General features: G+C 41.7%; 1 protein-coding gene across 1 annotated transcript; it reads left to right on the plus strand.

Moving 5' to 3' along the window:
* Positions 1–11517: 11517 nt before the first annotated feature.
* LOC124111528 (tripartite motif-containing protein 2-like) lies at positions 11518–18813 on the plus strand. Its single transcript, XM_048383096.1, has 3 exons — positions 11518–11624; positions 14250–14541; positions 15331–18813. The coding sequence occupies exons 2-3, from the start codon at positions 14250–14252 to the stop codon at positions 16968–16970; spliced, it is 1932 nt and encodes a 643-aa protein (XP_048239053.1). The 5' UTR covers positions 11518–11624; the 3' UTR covers positions 16971–18813.
* Positions 18814–20359: the final 1546 nt, after the last annotated feature.

Consider the following 20359-nt stretch of genomic DNA (forward strand, 5'->3'; position numbering starts at 1 on the left):
TCCAACTATCACATTCCAGAATCGAACCAAAGTCTTCGCAACAACCACTAGACTTCCTACAACCCTGATCGTGAGGTTTTTTTTACGACATCACAAATGGTCTGTACCCTCAAGGTCATATCAATAAGGAACACGAAACTGCATCGTAACACACCAATGATTGTGAATATGTACGAATTCCCTTGAGGAAAATGAAAGAAAAACATGTTGACGCATTGCAAATGATTCCATATAAACACTACAGGAATATATTTATTACTCTTTGACACAGTCATGCAACTGTAACACTATAGGTCATACTTCCCGGTACCCATCATACGACTAACTAAACCGAAACTAAAGCGTTTGGAATAAACCTTACATACAATACAATCTCAGAGAGGATAACTATCTAAATTACGTCGAGCTATCCACACTTCTAGATAAGAGATGTATTTTAAGGTCATAGAGTCGGTAAGGAATTAACCGTGGCCATAAAGTGCCATTGTCCTAAAAAGTATTTCCAGATCCCGAAGACAATGAAGTCTGAATTCAAATGGTAAAGTTATCAATCGGTATGATCTTGTTAAGCAAACATATTGCAACTTAACACGTATGCAGGCGATTATTACATGTATACTACTCAAACGAAGATAAGGACCGCTCGATTATTTGAGAGCATGACAGATGAAAGACTATGAAAGAATTAACTTCTATTGAGTAGTATATTTTTGTCCTGCGAGAATACATTGCAGTGACACGCCCGTAATATTTTAAGCTGGGATACCGGATAACGAGTATTAGACATCGGAATTCAGCGTTATTGAAATATTTCAAAAATTTAACTCGCATATTAGCGTGTTCCTACCTCGAGGACAGTCATGGCTTCTGGGTGTTGACAGATGACGTTGTGTGTGTTCATGTGGTGAGTACAGGGTCCGCCATGACAGAGAAGTGTTTCGTGGGCTAGGCGGTTGATGTGCCGGGTGGAAACATCTGATCCATGTCGTGGTTTCAGCGTTTGAAATGTCATTGTGCTATTGTCATAGTTAATGATAACATGTGAAACTCGGTTTTCTGTATGAGTCATTCAAGCTTAACGCCAAGCCACGTAGTTATGCAACAATACCCACGACGGTGATAAGTATAGAATTACATACATGCCGGGAGACACAATCTTATCGAGTTATCTACTGAAATAAATAGGGCGGGCCGACATGGCGATGTTCATTGTGCCAAGTAGAATATTTAATGTTCGTACAAAGTATTTTGCGTTGATGCTGTGGCACACAATGTAGGTAAACAAAACAAAATGTTTTTGTGAAAGAGCGAACAATAATGAGTTAAATAGTGTGCAGGAGAGTTTTGTTTGTTGTTTAACGCCGCATTCAGCGATATTTCAGCTATATAGACTTGCAACAAAATTTTGCAAATTACGTGATAGGATGTGGCATGTTTGTGAAATTTCTGGTGCTGAATTCTAAAGTAGGTCGTGATGTGACTTTAAATTTATACGTGTTAAATTTAAATTTAATCACAACAAAAAAATACTGCACAGTGCATGTTCGTGGTACATTGTTGTGAAAATATGCTTGTTTGTTTGTTTGTTGTTTAATGCTGCTCTCAGCAATATTCCAGCTATATGACGGCGGTAAATAATTGAGTCTGGACCAGACAATCTAGTGACTGACATCATGAACATCGATCTACGTAATTGGGACACGATGACATGCATCAACCAAGTCAGCGAGCCTGACCACCCAATACTATCAGTGATCTCACAAATATGGATGCTGAAGACTAATGCTAGCCCGAATCTTCATCAATATTATTAAAATCAGATCTTAGTTCTTGCTACCGCTAAACAAAGATCTGAGTGAGTGAGTGAGCGAGTGAGTGGATGGGTGGTAGGGTGGGTGGTTGGGTGAGTGAGTGAGTGAGTGAGTACGAACCCTGTTGCCTATACTTGTGCGAAATTGCGTGCCTGTGATAGTGGGTGGTTCGCCAATATTATGTTTCTAGGTTTGTTACCACTATGCCAGTGTTCGTGGATTTCACCAAAGGGGTAAACGTGTAAGACCTGCAGCACTTCCGGCTTGCCCCACATCACGTTACTTCTCCGAAATATACCTGGAGAGGTGTTCAAAGCGGCGTTGAACCACACTCACTCACATGCCGTGAAGGTCATGGAACAGTAATATTAAAGTCGCTATCCCGCTACAGTGGGTGAGTGAGTGAGTGAGTGTATGGCGAAATCGCCGGCAATACCCAAGCTGTACCACGTGTCATGACACAAACGTTTACATTGATTCTGGACCTGACAAACCAACACTGAATATAGAAGCTGCTATCAACGTCATCGGTGCACAAAACAACATGCAATCATGACCGAGAAAGACACTCGATGACCGTTGTAGCCGTTATTTCGACAAGTATCAGGTATTGGGTACCTACCCTGACACACAATCCTCAAAGAATCAGCAGTCAGGGGCTGCGAGTGGTTATATTTAGCAGTGAACTTATAGCGCATTCGTGACCAACTCGTGTTATTCCGGGACAAGCAGAATAGCGACTCGTGCCCCTCTCGTGGGCATCTTTGCGACTGGGTTCCGTCTAAGCGCAAACGGGCATAGCTAAAAGAATTCACGTATATTTCCTCCATATATCATATATATTCCTGATGCTATTCGGAGTAAAACACATCGGGACTTACATTATTATACAGTATTGTTGAACACCTTTAAATGTATCATGGATATATTTTTAAATGCAAGACATATGTAAAATCAAATATTGTTCTAAAGGGATTCTTTGACCGAAGTACTTTAAGTCATACACGCATTCTGATTGGTTTGTCGTATTTTCGCACATAACATTCATCGATAAGGGGACGAGTCTTCTTGCAGGTTACGGAAAGGGGCGAGTGACGACGAATGCTCATAGCGCTTATGAGCGGTGGGGTAGCTTAGTGGTTAAAGCGTTCGCTCGTCACGCCGAAGATCCGAGTTCGATTCCCCACAATGGTTCAATGTGTCAAGCCCATTTCTGATGTCCCCCGCCGTGATATTGCTGGAATGTTGCTAAAAGCGGCATAAAACCATACTCACTCATTCACTTACAGCGCTTTGCAAATACTATATCCACATGACACGGACTGGTAATGAATGTCAGCCGGATGCGTTGCTAAATATAGCCTCAATATAGTCACATGACTGCCGAGGCTTACCCAGATAGTAATCACGTGATCAAATGTTTGTCGCCAGCAAAATGGCTGTTTCTTGAAAAGCGCCTTTTGATTTTTTTTACATCACTGTAAGTAATATTTTTTACGGGGGATTGGCTTGTTTTCTCTTTATAAGTATTAACACACATGCAGATAATAATCGCGATATTTCGTGATTTAATTTCAAGGACGAGGGAAATCCCAGTTTCCCATAGTCAACATTTATATATAAATAGCTGTATATGAGCGAAGAATTGTATCATTTGTAAGTTACATCTCACGGTCTTTTTATGCCTATGCCGCACAACCAAATGACGAAGAAATTGAGCTTGAAATGACCCAATAGTGTGGTCAGGCTGCCAAATGTGATACATCTTTCCTTTGAAGTTGCGGCTGTTGTCCACAAGGCGGAAATATACGCCTTCAACCGCCTTACCTAAGGATGGATGGACAACTTCTATATTACTTCGTACTCCAACTTCTAAATGCCTCTCAAAGACGTCATGATATCAGCTGACGATGTTGCATTTTATCAGAAACAAGTGTGAGCAAGTAGTATTGAACCTGTCACAAGAGCGGAGTTAACAGCACACACACCAAAATGCAAGCAAGAGAATGTCATCAACTTATATTTTGTCATTTAATCTTTATATTTCTAATAACATGCCATGTTACAGGTATGGAGATAGTAATGTTTTTCACACTGTGAATGAGTGACATATTTCATCCATCATTGTGTATGCCAAAAGTTAGTGATACATTTGTAATTGCTAAACGTGTTGAGATCTGTATATAATAGTCAAATGCACAGTAAAACATTTTGCAAATGATTTGTCATTTCACACTTTTTGACTTGTTGTCAATCATGTTGTTATATTGACAGGTGGTGATAGGTTAATTGATATAAATACTAATATCACTTCTGTGGCTAATTTAATTGATTGGATAATTTGCCTTGATCTATTTCCGTATGTCATTTTTATTAATAAAACTACTCTACTTTACTTTTCTGGAGACAAGAATAGTTCAGTGTTTGAAACAGAATGTATCAATAAAAACACAGATGCTTTTATCAAAGCTCTAAGGTTTATTCATGTTTCACTCATTCAGTGTACCAACAAATAGCCCTCATACCATGCCACTTGCCAGTCTACGACACCGGCATCGATATGACAAAGTCAGAGGTCGCCAAGATTGCCTTATTTTGTATGGCACGTTGTCCTTCCCGGGTAATGAGTTGTATGATATTAACAAGCAACTGTATTGATCTTTACCCCACTGTGACAGCTTCTGTATCCACCATTTTGCTTATATCTTCATCAAAGTATACTTTAAGAGGTCGCCATCTATTTAGTTGCTTGTTTGATTTCATCAATAGTCAACCCTGTCCATCCAAAAACCATCCTATGATGTGTCCGAAGAAAAGTAGATATGCATGATTCAGGAGTGGTCGTTGTTTGTGTGAGTGAGTTGTCTACATTACTGTAGTCATTAGTGAGTGAGTGAGTGAGTGAGTGAGTTGGTGAGTGAGTGAGCCTTTAGTGAGTGAGTGAGGGGGGCTACATTACTGAAGCCCTTACTGAGTGAGTGAGTGAGTGGCCTATATTACTGAAGACATTAGTGAGTGAGTGAGGGGGGCTACATTACTGTAGCCCTTAGTGAGTGAGTTAGTCAGTGAGGGGCCTATATTACTGTAGCCAATAGTGAGTGAGTGAGTGAGGCACCTACATTACTGTAGCCATTAAACAGGTTCAGACTCCCGACCTTGTGTGGACCACCGGAGGTATTGTGCTATCCCGTTTCGTACGTACTACGCCACGGGGCAACTCAAAGTGGAACAAGGTGGGTCTTGTTCCATGCAGTTCCAAGTTAATTCGCCTGCTCTTGTGAAATTGGATATTTTAACCACACTGAGAAGAAAATGCCAACTTGCAACATGAATATTTAGATGTTGTCATAAAACGAATACAATTCTATGAAACAGACAAATGATGAATCAGCTCTTCAGTAAAACACAAACTTAAATGTTCCTTGATAATGGTACCTGTGAAAGGTATGAGTCAAAAAGTCCATTTGTGACATCATCAACTACAAATGTACATCTTGATTGCCACACTGTTAGTGTTACCATTGTAGGCTCCTTCTTGTTACGTCCAGGCCAATCACTAGACCTTCACTGTAATTGGCTTCTCTCCTGTATTAGCGAGTGTTAGTGTTACCATTGTCGACTCCGTCTTGTTACGTCCAGGCCAATCACTAGACCTTCACTGTAATTGGCTTCTCTCCTGTATTAGCGAGTGAGTGTTAGTGTTACCATTGTCGACTCCTTCTTGTTACGTCCAGGCCAATCACTAGACCTTCACTGTAATTGGCTTCTCTCCTGTATTAGTGAGTGAGTGTTAGTGTTACCATTGTCGGCTCCGTCTTGTTACGTCCAGGCCAATCACTAGACCTTCACTGTAATTGGCTTCTCTCCTGTATTAGTGAGTGAGTGTTAGTGTTACCATTGTCGGCTCCGTCTTGTTACGTCCAGGCCAATCACTAGACCTTCACTGTAATTGGCTTCTCTCCTGTACTAGTGAGAGAGTGTTAGTGTTACCATTGTCGGCTCCTTCTTGTTACGTCCAGGCCAATCACTAAACCTTCACTGTAATTGGCTTCTCTCCTGTATTAGTGAGTGAGTGTTAGTGTTACCATTGTCGGCTCCTTCTTGTTACGTCCAGGCCAATCACTAGACCTTCACTGTTATTGGCTTCTCTCCTGTATTAGTGAGTGAGTGTTAGTGTTACCATTGTCGGCTCCTTCTTGTTACGTCCAGGCCAATCACTAGACCTTCACTGTAATTGGCTTCTCTCCTGTATTAGTGAGTGAGTGTTAGTGTTACCATAGTCGGCTCCTTCTTGTTACGTCCAGGCCAATCACTAGACCTTCACTGTAATTAGCTTTTCTCCTGTATTAGTGAGTGAGTGTTAGTGTTACCATTGTCGGCTCCGTCTTGTTACGTCCAGGCCAATCACTAGACCTTCACTGTAATTGGCTTCTCTCCTGTATTAGTGAGTGTTAGTGTTACCATTGTCGACTCCTTCCTGTTACGTCCAGGCCAATCACTAGACCTTCACTGTAATTGGCTTCTCTCCTGTATTAGTGAGTGTTAGTGTTACCATTGTCGGCTCCTTCTTGTTACGTCCAGGCCAATCACTAGACCTTCACTGTAATTGGCTTCTCTCCTGTATTAGTGAGTGAGTGTTAGTGTTACCATTGTGGGCTCCTTCTTGTTACGTCCAGGCCAATCACTAGACCTTCACTGTAATTGGCTTCTCTCCTGTATTAGTGAGTGAGTGTTAGTGTTACCATTGTGGGCTCCTTCTTGTTACGTCCAGGCCAATCACTAGACCTTCACTGTAATTGGCTTCTCTCCTGTATTAGTGAGTGTTAGTGTTACCATTGTCGGCTCCTTCTTGTTACGTCCAGGCCAATCACTAGACCTTCACTGTAATTGGCTTCTCTCCTGTATTAGTGAGTGAGTGTTAGTGTTACCATTGTGGGCTCCTTCTTGTTACGTCCAGGCCAATCACTAGACCTTCACTGTAATTGGCTTCTCTCCTGTATTAGTGAGTGAGTGTTAGTGTTACCATTGTCGGCTCCTTCTTGTTACGTCCAGGTCAATCACTAGACCTTCACTGTAATTGGCTTCTCTCCTGTAAACATCATTGGCGTCGTCATTATATTGTTATTTTTGTACATTTATTCCACCTTGTGTAAAAGTATTGTCATACATATGTATATTAACTCCATGTAGTTACTCAGCATTCACCTGATGAAGGGACAAGAAGTAGCTCTGAAACGTCGTCACAAAGAATAATTTTATCCATAAAAAGTCCCCTGTGTTCGTATTCTTTCAACTTCAAACAACTTCAAAACTTCCCCGATGTCCTCCACTCCTTTAGTGCTGCACTTATTGAAGTAGCCACATGGCAGATTGGATATGTACATAGGCCTCAAGTATGTAATGCCACTTTGACCAACGCCTGCACTGTTTCTTGTACAGTAAACTACGGTTATAACGGACTCAAGGGGACCACAAATTTTAGTTCGATATAACCGTAGTTCATTATTAGCATATATACAGCATATATACAGCAACTGTACGGGACCTAAAAAACAGTTCGTTATATCCGCTGGTTCGTTACAAACTTACTTTACTGTATGTAGATTTTGTACCAACTTAGACTGACAGTATCATGGTTCAACTGATCGTCTGTACCAAGTTAAGAAATGCAAAATGTCTAACCAAAGTTAGATTTAAACACCAGCCCACACATGGCTAATACATGTGAATATCTAACCAATGACCAGAAAGCTGTTTCCCTTTGGTTTCAACTAATTCCCTATGTATATATTTCTGTATACGACCCCCAGTGTATTATTCAAGTCTCAATGTACCATGTGACCGGGTGTGGACAGAGTGACTCGTGCAACATACATCTGTCATTCACAGACAAACATTCTGTACATCATTGTTTACACCCAAGGAAACTCTCGTCAAGTCACTTGTAAAACATTGCTTCAGAAACACTGAATTATCCTAGCTGGTTTGAAGAACATAGCAGTGTAATATCTTCAGTTCCTGAATCCTGCATTGTCTCTACACACCTACCTCAGCACTAAGAGGCTACGTACACGTGACATCACAGACATGTAAAAACATTTCAGGAGAAAATGTATACCCGTGTATCGTACTTGGTCCGAATTATTAACAGTTATAGTTTCACTCTGTGAACTAAGTGGGGTACATGGAATGTTTTAGTCTGACTTGGGTGTTGGTATATTGTGACACAAATAGGGTGTTGCCCTTTCTTTAGCTGTAATACGGAAAACACAACACGGACTTGCTCATATGCAAAATGACTTGATGGCATTATCAATTGTACAACTACAAATTTCTTTGAGTGCCATTTAGAAGTTAGTGTGATGAAGAAAGACAAGTTCTATGGATGAACAACTTCTTTATTACAATTAGTGCGACGTTTCGGTGTAGATCCTAACACCTTTATCAAGCAAGTGATAGATAGGGCTTACTTACTTACTTACTTTGGAGATTTAACGTGCGCTTTCCGACTGATGCGTATTTCGCACACGGGCCCGGCCAGGCCATTTTATGTGTTTCCAAAAGGTGCGAAGGTGGTCTGTGCAACCCTAAGAGGGGGCTTTAGGGGTTGCTTAAATATAATTTGGGAATTTTGAGATTTGAAATAGATGCCAATGGGGTTGGGGAGGAGAACTAAGGGAGCTGGGTATGGTGGATGTTTGTTTGTTTATGTGATTTTGATTTGGTAGGTTATTATGTTTTTAGATGCGTTTTATTAGTTCCGTTTTGATTAAGAATACGCCTAAGGCCGATAGATAGGGCTGAACAACATAGGTATATATACACTTATTGACATCTAAGTTTATACAGTGACTAGTTGATGGACACAGAGAGGTGATTAAGATAATTATAAGCCAGTGGATGACCCAATGAACACAGAGTAAACAAGCAGAGTAAACAAGCAGACTGATGGAGATGATGGAAGCCACTGGATTAATTGGATGGACAAAGGGATTTAGCAATTAGGTGATGGTAAGCAGGCGGGATGTAATAGCCTTGGTCTCTGTGCATTGCTGGTTGGATCCTTTTGATGTAGATGGCTTCTAGGAATTTCCTGATTTTGTAGTCTGATTGGTTGTTGGCCAGGATCTTGATGTTGTTCCACTGGATGTTGTGATCGGGGTGGGTTTGGGTGTGGTCGGAGATGGCTGAGATGTCTTGTGTTCTTTTATTCTAATGGGTAGGGGCCTGGATGTTACAATTTTGCCGAGGATGAAGATTTGATGATAAAACATCCAACAAATAAAGTGTGTTTTGAGTTTTCTGTTTAACGCTGACCTAGAATATTCCAGCTATATGAGGGTGGTTGTAAATAATCGAATCTGGACCAGACAGTCCAGTGACTGACAGCATGAACAACTGTCTACTCAACTGAGATAATGTGTCATGCGGACCTTGTTACTGTGACATAAACACGTGCACCTAATAATACAACTAGTGTGTGATAAGCAACATAATGCCTTGTCTTATGACATTTTTATTGGAGTTATAAATCATATTTTACAGGAAAGGGGCGTGAGTGACGTATTGACAGGCCATACTTTCAGAAAGGGGGGAGCTAGTTGGGTGTTTGAAATAGGGTTTACCGGGCGGCAGATCCAAGATGTTAGATTCAGGAGGAGTAATGTATATCGTCGTTATATTCAAATGGGTAGCAAACGCAAGCTATTGGCAATGGAAGCAATTGGAGCTTCTCTACCGAAGGATTAGATTCCTGTTAATATTCGGTGTATGGTACCTTTTATAGATGGGCTTCTTTCCTATGGTATGTTATCATATTACTATGGGTGTGTAATCATATTCAAATGGGTATGAAAGAGGCGACTAATGGGATCGGGTGGTCAGGCTCGCTGACTTGGTTCGTTGTCGTTGAATAAGCCCTGGGATGTTCAGAGATTTCAATATTTGTTCGCGAATCTTGTTCCTGCAGTACATTAACACGGGCTTTGGTCTTACACAATGTGTGATACAGCTGTATGTTTATTAAACCGATGATCTCTTCAACGGGTGATCTGGCAAGTAATAAAGATCAGTACGCACTCATGAGGTCAACCTTTGCGAGGAAACTGCCTGGGGTGATCAACTTTTAGTGTCCCTCAAGTCGGCAAGACATCATCTGCAACACAGAAATCAACTTAGCCAGAGCTCCTGCACATTCTTCCACTGAACTGTACACAATCAGTCTCTATGTGGGCTATAAACCCTCACTTTATACCGCACTTTCGTTAGGCAACACGCTGCCGAACTGAAGGTTTGAAATATCTCAGGGCTCTTTGCTGCAGCAAAAGGTAGCTTTTTATGCTACAAGTATAGGTAGTACAGCACAACACTGATCATGGTTACTTGGGTGCAGTCGTATTGATCTGAACCACCCTAGAAATCAACCTTTGCGAGGAAACTACCTGGGTGATCCACTTTTTACCGTCCTTTAAGTCCAAGTATGAGCACTGACTCTTTATCATGTAATGATTCATATCTTTTCCCATATCTCCCCATACGTATTTCTATGCAAGGTGACTGACATCTAGCATGTATTTCAGACAGTCAAGTATCCCAGATATATCCCCTCCTTTGTCAGTAATCATCTTTCAAGACGCCTACACTGGCGTAGGTCCACATCTCTGACGTGAAGTTATCACCGCCCCCTTTTGAACTACAAAGGTCAAGTTTATACCATCCCCGGAATCGAGAAACTTCGCCTCCAGGTCTTGTGCTAACGATTCTATCCACTCATAATTTTCAGCTTTCTAACGTTTGCCTTACCTTGGATAGCACAAATCTTTTCTTGGTAAGGCAATTTGGACAGCGATTTTCCCGGGAGGCTACTGGCTACTAATCATCATCAATCGCAGTCTTCCTCAACGCATCCATGACATCTTAGAGTCCTTTTCATATTTCGCGGCCACATTGTTTGTTTGTTGTTTAACACCGAACTCAGCATTATTCCAGCTATTTGACGGCGGTCTAGAAATAATCGAGTCTGGATCAGACAATCCAGTGATTGACATCATGAGCATCGATCCAATTGAGATACGATGACATGCATCAACCAAGTCACCGAGCCTGACCACCCGATCCCGTTAGTCGCCTCTTACGACTAGCATAGTTGTCTTTGACGGCAAGCATGGGTTCCTGAAGACCTATTCCAAAAAAAACGGATATTGAGTGAGTGAGTATGGTTTTGCACTGCTTTTTGTAATATTCCATCAATATCACGGCGGGGGACACCAGAAATGATTTTTGTTCATTTGTTGTTTAACGCCGCACTCAGCAATATTCCAGCTATACGACGGCTGTCTGTAAATAAGCGTCACACGTGACGAGCGAACGCTTTTACCACTAGACTACCCCACCGCCCTTAAACAGAAAAAAACCTAAGGGTCATGAGCAGCAACCAAGCTCAATATGCAATATTATGGTCTAAGGGGGACAACTCCTCCCTGTGTTACAATACATTCTCTCGAAAAATACACCTTGTATCAGTTCACGTTTGATTGAAATAACAAAAGAAATTGCACAGATTATTTTAAATAAATGCCTAATGGTCAAACTGTCAAACTCTTGCATACTGGAGTGGTGGCTTGATTGTACAGATCTGAAGAGAGTCGTACAAAGCTGCTTCTAATGAGATACAAGTACATACCTGCACATACCAGATCACGTGATCTACCTCACGTGATCTACCTCACATGACAAGAGGTGGGCGGTTGCAGTTATTTCAGGAACCAGAAAGAGAGGCGACTTCAGGGAAGAGAGCTCCACGTTGTAACAGCGGTATGTCACATGTTTAGACGCCATTGCACATACACATATAAATTTTACATTATGTGACAGTACGTTGTGTTACCTATGTTTTAATCTGTACACGTCAGGGCAGAGGTTAGACTTTAACACAGAAAGTAGACTTGACATTGACATATCCAGCAGGAGGCAACCATGATTACATCCATATAGTTTTGTAGGATGTCAGTCAGCAGCTGAATCGTCATCGCTGGTGAAAGACAGTCAAGAGTATTACAATTATAAAAATCAATTAACATGGAGCTAGGCAGACAGATTATCGTCTGCCTTTAAACACAAGCAGTTACAAGTTATAACGAAAGTGGAAATGAGCTTAAACGTCAATCCATTTAGTTCTGTAGGATGTCAGTCAGCAGCTGCATCGTCATCGCTGGTGACAGGCTACACACTCAAGAATACTGTTATCAAAATCAATTAACACAGAGCTGGGCAGACAGATTTTGAACTGCACTTATCTGAGGTCATAGTACATAGAGGCTATCACACGAGTGTGTTTGTGGATGGTAAATATAATGCATTAGGAAATAAACATTGTATTTAGCTAGCCTTGGCGAGCTAAATGCTTAGTGTTTATTCCTAATACAGGATATTTACCATCCCCAAGCACAGAAGCGTGATAACCTCTTTATCATATAATGTCATTCTTTAATTCTGTGCTTTAAAATCGCTTTCCCTCTCTCACAAACATTCCCGAAACATTACGAGTATTCCTGGAATGCACGCATTAATATTTATTACGTCACAGGGTAAGTGATGTGTCAGTCGGACAGTGACAGTAGCCAATATAGTTCCAACTGAAATCTGTTTCTTATACAGTGGCGAAGCAACATATACGCAAAACAACAGTTGTTTTTTAATGCCTTTCGCGGCAATCCATCGGTCTGTCCGCTAGAGTAACTGCCCTTTGTCAAAGGGAAGCTACTCTAACCCTAGCCTATGAGACGTCACGTCCACGTTCAGACGTTGTTGACAGTCGGTCTGTCCTGTTATAACGTTAAGAAGTGTAGTCAGATGTACACACAGCGACAAAACGAAACAAGGTAACAATTCAAACATATTTCGGCAAAATCCAACTACTTTAATTTGTGGAGAAGGTTTCAAGCCGCAGAGGTCTACAAGCACAGATATGGCTACTGATCCCGCTTGGCTAGGCCTCGTGCCCTCGTAAAATTAATTCGAATATTTTCTGTATATTAAACTGGTTTTTTTATAATGATAGCAATTATCCCTGTAGTTTATCCAGATTCCCATTGGTTAATTCTGACTCGATCGAAGAATGACGAGGGCGACGCCATGTTTGTTTATAAACAGCGAAAGTAGTCCTACTTGACCTTTGATATTTGCATATCTATCCGCATATGACCCCAACGGATATCGTTTTTATCCTTTGGCTTTATCATGCCGAGAAACCTACCCATTATATGATAAAAGTAGTTACCGGTTATAACAAAAGTAGAAATTAGCCGAAACGTCTGCTGGTGTCCACCCATCTACCCCGCACATTAGCATACTCGGGTCATTTGATTTGCTGACTAAGTGAAGATTGCGTTTTATGTACATTAACAAGCGTGCTGGAAACACCACATGAACGATAGGTAAGTTCTTCGGGTCGGGGGAGGTGTTGTGGCGATAACAAGATTGGATCAGAGTTATGTCCCTTTAAGCATCATCGGCTTGCATGTATGTTTAATATCAGTCATATGACAGTATATGCCTGTATGATTTTGTCTGTTGTGTGTGTGTGATGTGTGTGTATTTGAGTCTGCGGGCGTGCATGTGCGTGTGAGTGGACAATCCGTATCCGGTAATGAAGACTTGAAGGTTTTACTCATCCATGAAGTAAATGTTTGTTGCCTGACGATGCACAGCAGAAGCGAACACCTGGTGTCGACACTGATTTCAAAATATCTATTCACATAATTTTCACCATTGTTTTGCCTTAGATGACGCCCAATGGAATGCGTTTCGGCAGATACTGGTTATTCTTTGGCGTTGTCGATTTTTATTAAATCTTAACGTAGTAGTTCACAGAGGAGAGTGGGTATCCCCAAACAAGCCAATATTTGACGATGGCGAAAACTGGTTTTGAATGATTTTTCTCAAACTGTTTGTTGCAATCGCGATTATCAAAAGAGAAAAGCGTTTCAAAATATTTTTATCTTCATTTTATATGAATGCGTGAGAATTCCCTCAACATTGCGTCTACGCGTGACACAGGTGATAAATGAGTGAGACTCACGCGAGATGCTTGAGAGTTGACAGGTATGTGTTTGAAAAACATGGCATACATTCCACACAGTCTCTCCACTTCATGGAATGTACATATTCATTACTTAGGGGAGAACGTGAAATGGTATCATGATACTGTGTGGTATTTGAGGTTTAGTGCGACTTACGTAAAACATAATTAACAAGAGTCGTGATGTTCCACAGATATACATGCAATGGGCGCCGTATTGTCATGTAAACTCCTGTCTCACTGTCTTGTAATGATGTCACGTCTTGGGACGTTGGGGATGATGCATTCATGTACATGTTGTATGATTCTGTCTATAACATGTGCATATATACTTCACTAAACTATCAGTTTGGCTTCAGATGGCGACCGCTAAGAAGCTCACAGAGTACCACCTCACCTGCGTCATCTGTACAGAGGTGTTCACAAACCCTGCCACACTTCAGTGTCATCATACATTCTGCAAGTCCTGTCTGCTGAAATACACCAAGACACAGCCGGAAGCAGTACAAGCCAGGTCCATCCCATGTCCCTCCTGTAGACAACAGACGAATGTGACCAACCCTGACAGTCCAGTGGAGGAGTGGGTCAGTCAGCTGAAACCAAGCCACGTCATACAGGGGCTGATGGACGACTTTGGACCCAGCACAAAGGGTAATCAGCTTATAATACTACTGCCTGACTAATATACCTTTTTCAAAGGTTTTTAAACGACAACACATCTGTGCATTGACGAGCATTCACTCACAGAAGTGCTTATTTTTACTTCATGTTAATTTGTGTCTGCTTATCCTGATTGAGGGCTGCAATATATGTCACAGCTAGGACGGGATGTGTTGACAGAACTGTGGGGTTGATCTTAGTCGCCCTCCACTGTGACAGGCCACAGCTAGGACGGGTTGTGTTGACAGAATTGTGGGGTTGATCTTAGTCGCCCTCCACTGTGACATGCCACAGCTAGCACAGGGACGTGTTGACAGAACTGTGGGGTTGATCTTAGTCGCCCTCCACTGTGACATCCCATAGCTAGCACAGGGATGTGCTGACAGAACTGTGGGGTTGATCTTTAGTTGCAGGTACATCTGACTGGCTGTGTCATGGCCCTACATTGTAATGAAGCATGCTAATGGAAAACGTGCATGTTATGTTCTCTGTCAGTTAAGGCTCCCATATATAAAGCCGCTACAACGCCGCAGTTTCCGTTATGCATCTGTTATTGTATATCTAGCCAGCAAATATAATCTTGTGATTATGATTACCTGTAGGTCATGATTGACAGGGGAGTGCTACATTGTGACACAGCATCATTGTTTCATTACAACCCGTGCCATATGATATGTTTATCTTCAGAAAGGGCGTGGCCGTTTGTTACAAAATTAATGTGTTACCTGTTATTATTTCTTGTTTCTGACAAATGAAATAAAACACACTTGTTTGTTTTAGCTGTGGAGGAAAACTTGTGCGGTGTTTGTACAAAACAAGGAAAGACAACTCCCGCCACTTCTTGGTGCTCTGTCTGCGATGTTGTGTACTGTGAAGGATGTCTCCAGTTGCACAACATGATGCCAGGGTTGTGTGACCATGAAGTCGCTCACTTGTCTGATCACACCAAGACAAAGGTCAAGCGTCGCTTCACGTGTCAAGTCCACAGAGACAAACGGATAGAGTTGTTCTGTAAAGATTGCAAGCGGGCAATATGCACGAAATGCTGCAGTATAAGACACAGGACATGTAAGGATGTTGATACAATTGAGAGTATGACCCCTCTTGTGAAGGAACAACTGACAAACAAAATAGAGCAACTCGGAATCAACATTGCAGCTGCGAATAATATCCTAACCCGGAGAAAATCTAAAATTCAAGATGTGAAGAGTAATTCACAAACCCTTAAAGATCAAGTCATGAAGACACGGGAAACAGTGATGTGTGCTATTTTAAGAAAAGAGAAGCAACTCCTTGGTGACATCGACAAATCTACTGATGAACAATTACATGAGTTACAAGCAGATATAAAATCCCAGGAGATCGAGCTACAGATGTACCAGCAGCAGTATAAGTTCACAGCCAATGCTGTGACGTCCAACTGTGAGATGGACATGTATGCCGTCTATGAGTCGATGGGTGAGACGTCTACCGACAACAGAGACACGAACAACAGGCCAGCAGCAGGATTGGTTGTATTCACACACGACCTGGACAAGCTGAGTAAAGCAGTTGTTGAGCTACAGCTGGGGGAGGTTCAAGTCGTCCATGATGTGAGTGACCCAAGGTCTTCCCCTGTTCTACATCACACCATTGACTGCGAGGAAGATGGGGACGGGAAGGATCCTTGGTTGTGGGACGTCACAGTGTTGACTGTTGATGACATCAAAGTGGTGGTAGTTGCAGATTATAATAACAAGAGACTAAAAACATATTACAAATCAAACTTCAAATCCTTTCATAATGAGCTCTTGCTTTCTAATTATCCTTGGCAAATAGCCAAGTTATGTGAGATTCAGATAGCTGTCAGTGTTCCAAGCAGAATGGAAATAGTTACAGTGAATGTTACCCCAGATCCTGTATTACTGTCAACTATCAAAACCAGCAAGCAGTACTACGCTCTCGCTGCTCTGAGTCCTTCACAGCTGGCGGCAGGTGGATATGAACAGTCTCACTGTGTGGACATACTGGACATGGCAGGGAGGATACTGAGGTCTATCAACACGGGGGTGATAGGGAATCCAGACCACATCCACGTCACCAGGAACAACAACTTGATAGTCAGTGAAAGAGGAGTAAAATCCCTTGTATCTGTGACCAGTGAAGGAGCCGCTGTTTTCACCTACACTCCCACAGGAGACAGAGCTCTGACATATCCTTGGGGTATCACAACAACCAGCACAGGAGATATCCTGCTTGTAGACTATGACTCCCACAAGGTGATTCAGCTGACACAATCGGGGCAGTTTGTCAAAGATGTCCTCACACGCCAGGATGGTCTGGAACATCCTGTTGGTGTCTGTCTTGATGGTGACGGTCTGCTGTGTGTTACGTCTGCAAGATATGTAAATGTATTTAAATTCTGCGCCGCTGAATTTTAAAATAGAGATAATTTTTATCTCCATGCACAGTTGAAGATATACAAAATTGACAACCGACAATGTCCAGATCGGCTCTTGTAAACGTATTTCACCATGGCAGTGATTAAACAGAGGACGATCTTTCACGTGTAGAAATCTGACCTGATTTGTAAAGGACATTTGTTAAAGGAACGCATAGTGACAGGGTTCGTTCCGATTATGTTTCTAGGTTTGTCAGCACCATACCCTTGCTCCTTGGCTTCATCAATAAGGGGATACCGTCTGAGACCTGCATCACTTCGGCTTTCCTTCCACATTAAGCTGACACGCCGTGATATAACTGGAATACTGTTCAAAGCAGCGTAAAACCCAACTCACTCACTCACAGTGACAGAACTAAATGAGAAATCTGCTCACGTAGTTAGGTATGGTGCAAGCCTTTAGATTATCAGTTAAACAACCGAGCTCGTCAAGGCTTCTACGTGTGCTGAACAAATATATAACACAACGAGCGTTCAGCTATTTGTGGAGGCTATAACAGTGAATGGATGCTTTGAGAATTGGTTAACTTGTGTCCTCATTGGTATCAGTTATTTGTACTGATGTATAGTATTTCTGATTGATTGAAGTAACAGTAAATATCCCTATAACATTAAACAACTCTATCTGGATACAAAAAAGGATATAATAAATGTTTTGACGTTTGAATAGTTTAAATGAGGAAGATGTCTTTTTGTGATCTTGTCCGCTTCCAGAAACACCAGACGGAGATTTGAACTCTGACAACAAGTCTAACACACGTCCTTGTGTTGCATTTCAAACTTTCACTAGTTCATTAATACGAGGGCTGACTGTAAAGTTCAAAGCCTAAGTGGGATATCTCAATCGGATTGAAACAAACTTTTGCCACCAACAAGTACAATCATGTAATGAATCATAGACGTAAGATCTGCAACTGTAGTGTTATTATTGTCTTTGTACCAGACCATCTTGTGAACCTACACATTGAAATCACCAGCAATGGACAAAACTGGCTATATGGCAGTCATCGAGTACCTGCAACTGAAAGGGCTAAATCCAACACAGATACATGCTGACATGGTCTCCACTTTAGGGGATGATGCCCCTCCTTTTTCCACTGTAAAGAAGTGGGCTGCAGAATTCAAACGTGGCAGAGAGAACCTTGACGATGACCCGCGTCCAGGAAGGCCTTCAACAGCAACCATTCCAGAAAACATTACCCAGGTACATCACATTGTGATGGCTGATCGACGATTGACCACTCGACATATTGCCAGTGTTGTGGGCATCTCTCATGAGAGGGTTGAGCACATTATCACCAACGAGTTGGGAATGACAAAAGTTTCTGCAAGATGGGTGCCAAACCTCTTGACAGCGGATCAGACACGTGTCAGATTGCTGACGTCCCGTGACAATTTATGCCGTTTTGAAGCAGATCCCGATGATTTTTTGGTCCGATTTGTAACCATGGATGAGACCTGGATTCATCATTTTCAACCAGAAACCAAAATTCAGTCTAAATAATGGAAGCATCCGGAATCACCAGCCCCCCAAAAAAGCCAAGTCTGTTCCTTCCGTTGGCTTCAGTCTCTTTGGGATTCCAGGAGTATTCTGCTGATTCTTCTTGAAAAAGGCCAGCCTATCAATGGAAGTGTTATGCTGTTCTATGGAGACAGTTGCGTGAAGCTATCAAAGCCAAGCGACGGGAAATGCTCACTAAAGGAGTCCTGTTCCACCAAGACAATGCTCCTGTTCACAAATCGGTATATAAGCGTGTCAGATTGCTGACGTCCCGTGACAATTTATGCCGTTTTGAAGCAGAATCCGATGAGTTTTTGGTCCGATTTGTAACCATGGATGAGACCTGGATTCATCATTTTCAACCAGAAACCAAAATTCAGTCTAAACAATGGAAGCATCCGGAATCACCAGCCCCCCAAAAAGCCAAGTCGGTTCCTTCCGCTGGCTTCAGTCTCTTTGGGATTCGAGGGGTATTCTGCTGATTCTTCTTGAAAAAGGCCAGACTATCAATGGAAGTGTTATGCTGTTCTATGGAGACAGTTGCGTGAAGCTATCAAAGCCAAGCGACGGGAAATGCTCACTAAAGGAGTCCTGTTCCACCAAGACAATGCTCCTGTTCACAAATCGGTATATCAGCGATTCATGATTGTGGTTTCCAACCCATTGACCATCCACCTTATTCACCCGATTTGGCCCCGTCGGACTTCCACCTGTTTCCCAAGATGAAAAAGGAACTAGCCGGTCGCCATTTCCCCAGTAATGATGACGTCATTTCTGCTGAGAATGACTTGTTCAGGGTGGCTGAAGAAAATTTCTTCTTGACCGGCATCCAGGCCTTGCAGCATCGCTGGCATAAGTGTGTAAACCTTGAAGGGGACTATGTGGAGAAATAAATGAAAACCATCGACTTGGTACGGGTCTTTCACAGTTAGGCTTAGAACTTTTCAGCCAGCCCTCGTATATGTTACATGTCCTTTAAAAACCTCTATGCGTTATCACTGTGTGTAATTTCTGGAGCATCATTCATAACCTTTTCAATATCCAATTTAAACTTTGTATACACGTCAGACAAGGGTGGAACAGGTGGTGTTTGCTTTACAGGAATTGGTAAACAAGTTATATGAACATATGTACATATGAGAGTAGGGTTATTTTTTCAGCTGTTCACAATGGTTCACATCTGAAACATGGCAAAAAAATCAAGACAAGTTCTGAACCTTGCTTATTTATGATATTTTTATTTCTTATAATTTTCGATTCCAAGGCAAAAAATTTGACTCCGTTCAGATGTAGTTTTAACGCATAACTCAAAAACGATTCAATATTTTCATGAAGCGTTGCTTGTACATGAGGCAACTGCTGGAATGGCGCCTTTTGTTATTCAGGAAACTACAGAGTGGTGTTGTGTATATAGGAAACTACAGAGTGGTGTTGTGTATATAGGAAACTACAGAGTGGTGTTGTGCACACATAAAATTATTAATGACATTTTGTATATGCGTGAAACGATATTGTGACATTTTGTATATACGTGAAACTATATAGTGACATTTTGTATATACGTGAAACTATATAGTGACATTTTGTATATACGTGAAACTATATAGTGACATTTTGTATATACGTGAAACTACATATGGCCTTTGTGTATACCTGAAGCTACATATGCCTTTTATCTATACACGAAGCCATAGTGTCCTTTAGGGAGTGAAATTTTACTCATTCACTTCACCTTTACTTCCCACTGACTTAAACGGTCCCTTATTACAGCTTAGTCCAAAATGAAGGCACTGATTCGGTTTGTCACTGCGTTCCAATCATTTATCATCATCATAATTACACTGATACCAGGGTGCGGCTGGATTTGG

Source organism: Haliotis rufescens, unplaced genomic scaffold (genome assembly GCF_023055435.1).
Source record: "Haliotis rufescens isolate VD_foot unplaced genomic scaffold, xgHalRufe1.0.p SCAF_44, whole genome shotgun sequence".
Lineage (NCBI taxonomy): Eukaryota > Metazoa > Mollusca > Gastropoda > Lepetellida > Haliotidae > Haliotis > Haliotis rufescens.

What these genes read in the sequence shown, in the direction of transcription:
- LOC124111528 (XM_048383096.1), top strand. Translation starts at nt 14,250, where the DNA reads ATGGCGACCGCTAAGAAGCTCACAGAGTACCACCTCACCTGCGTCATC. An exon ending in CTTTGGACCCAGCACAAAGG is followed by an intron (nt 14,542 to 15,330) that starts GTAATCAGCTTA and finishes TGTTTGTTTTAG; the next exon opens with CTGTGGAGGAAAACTTGTGC.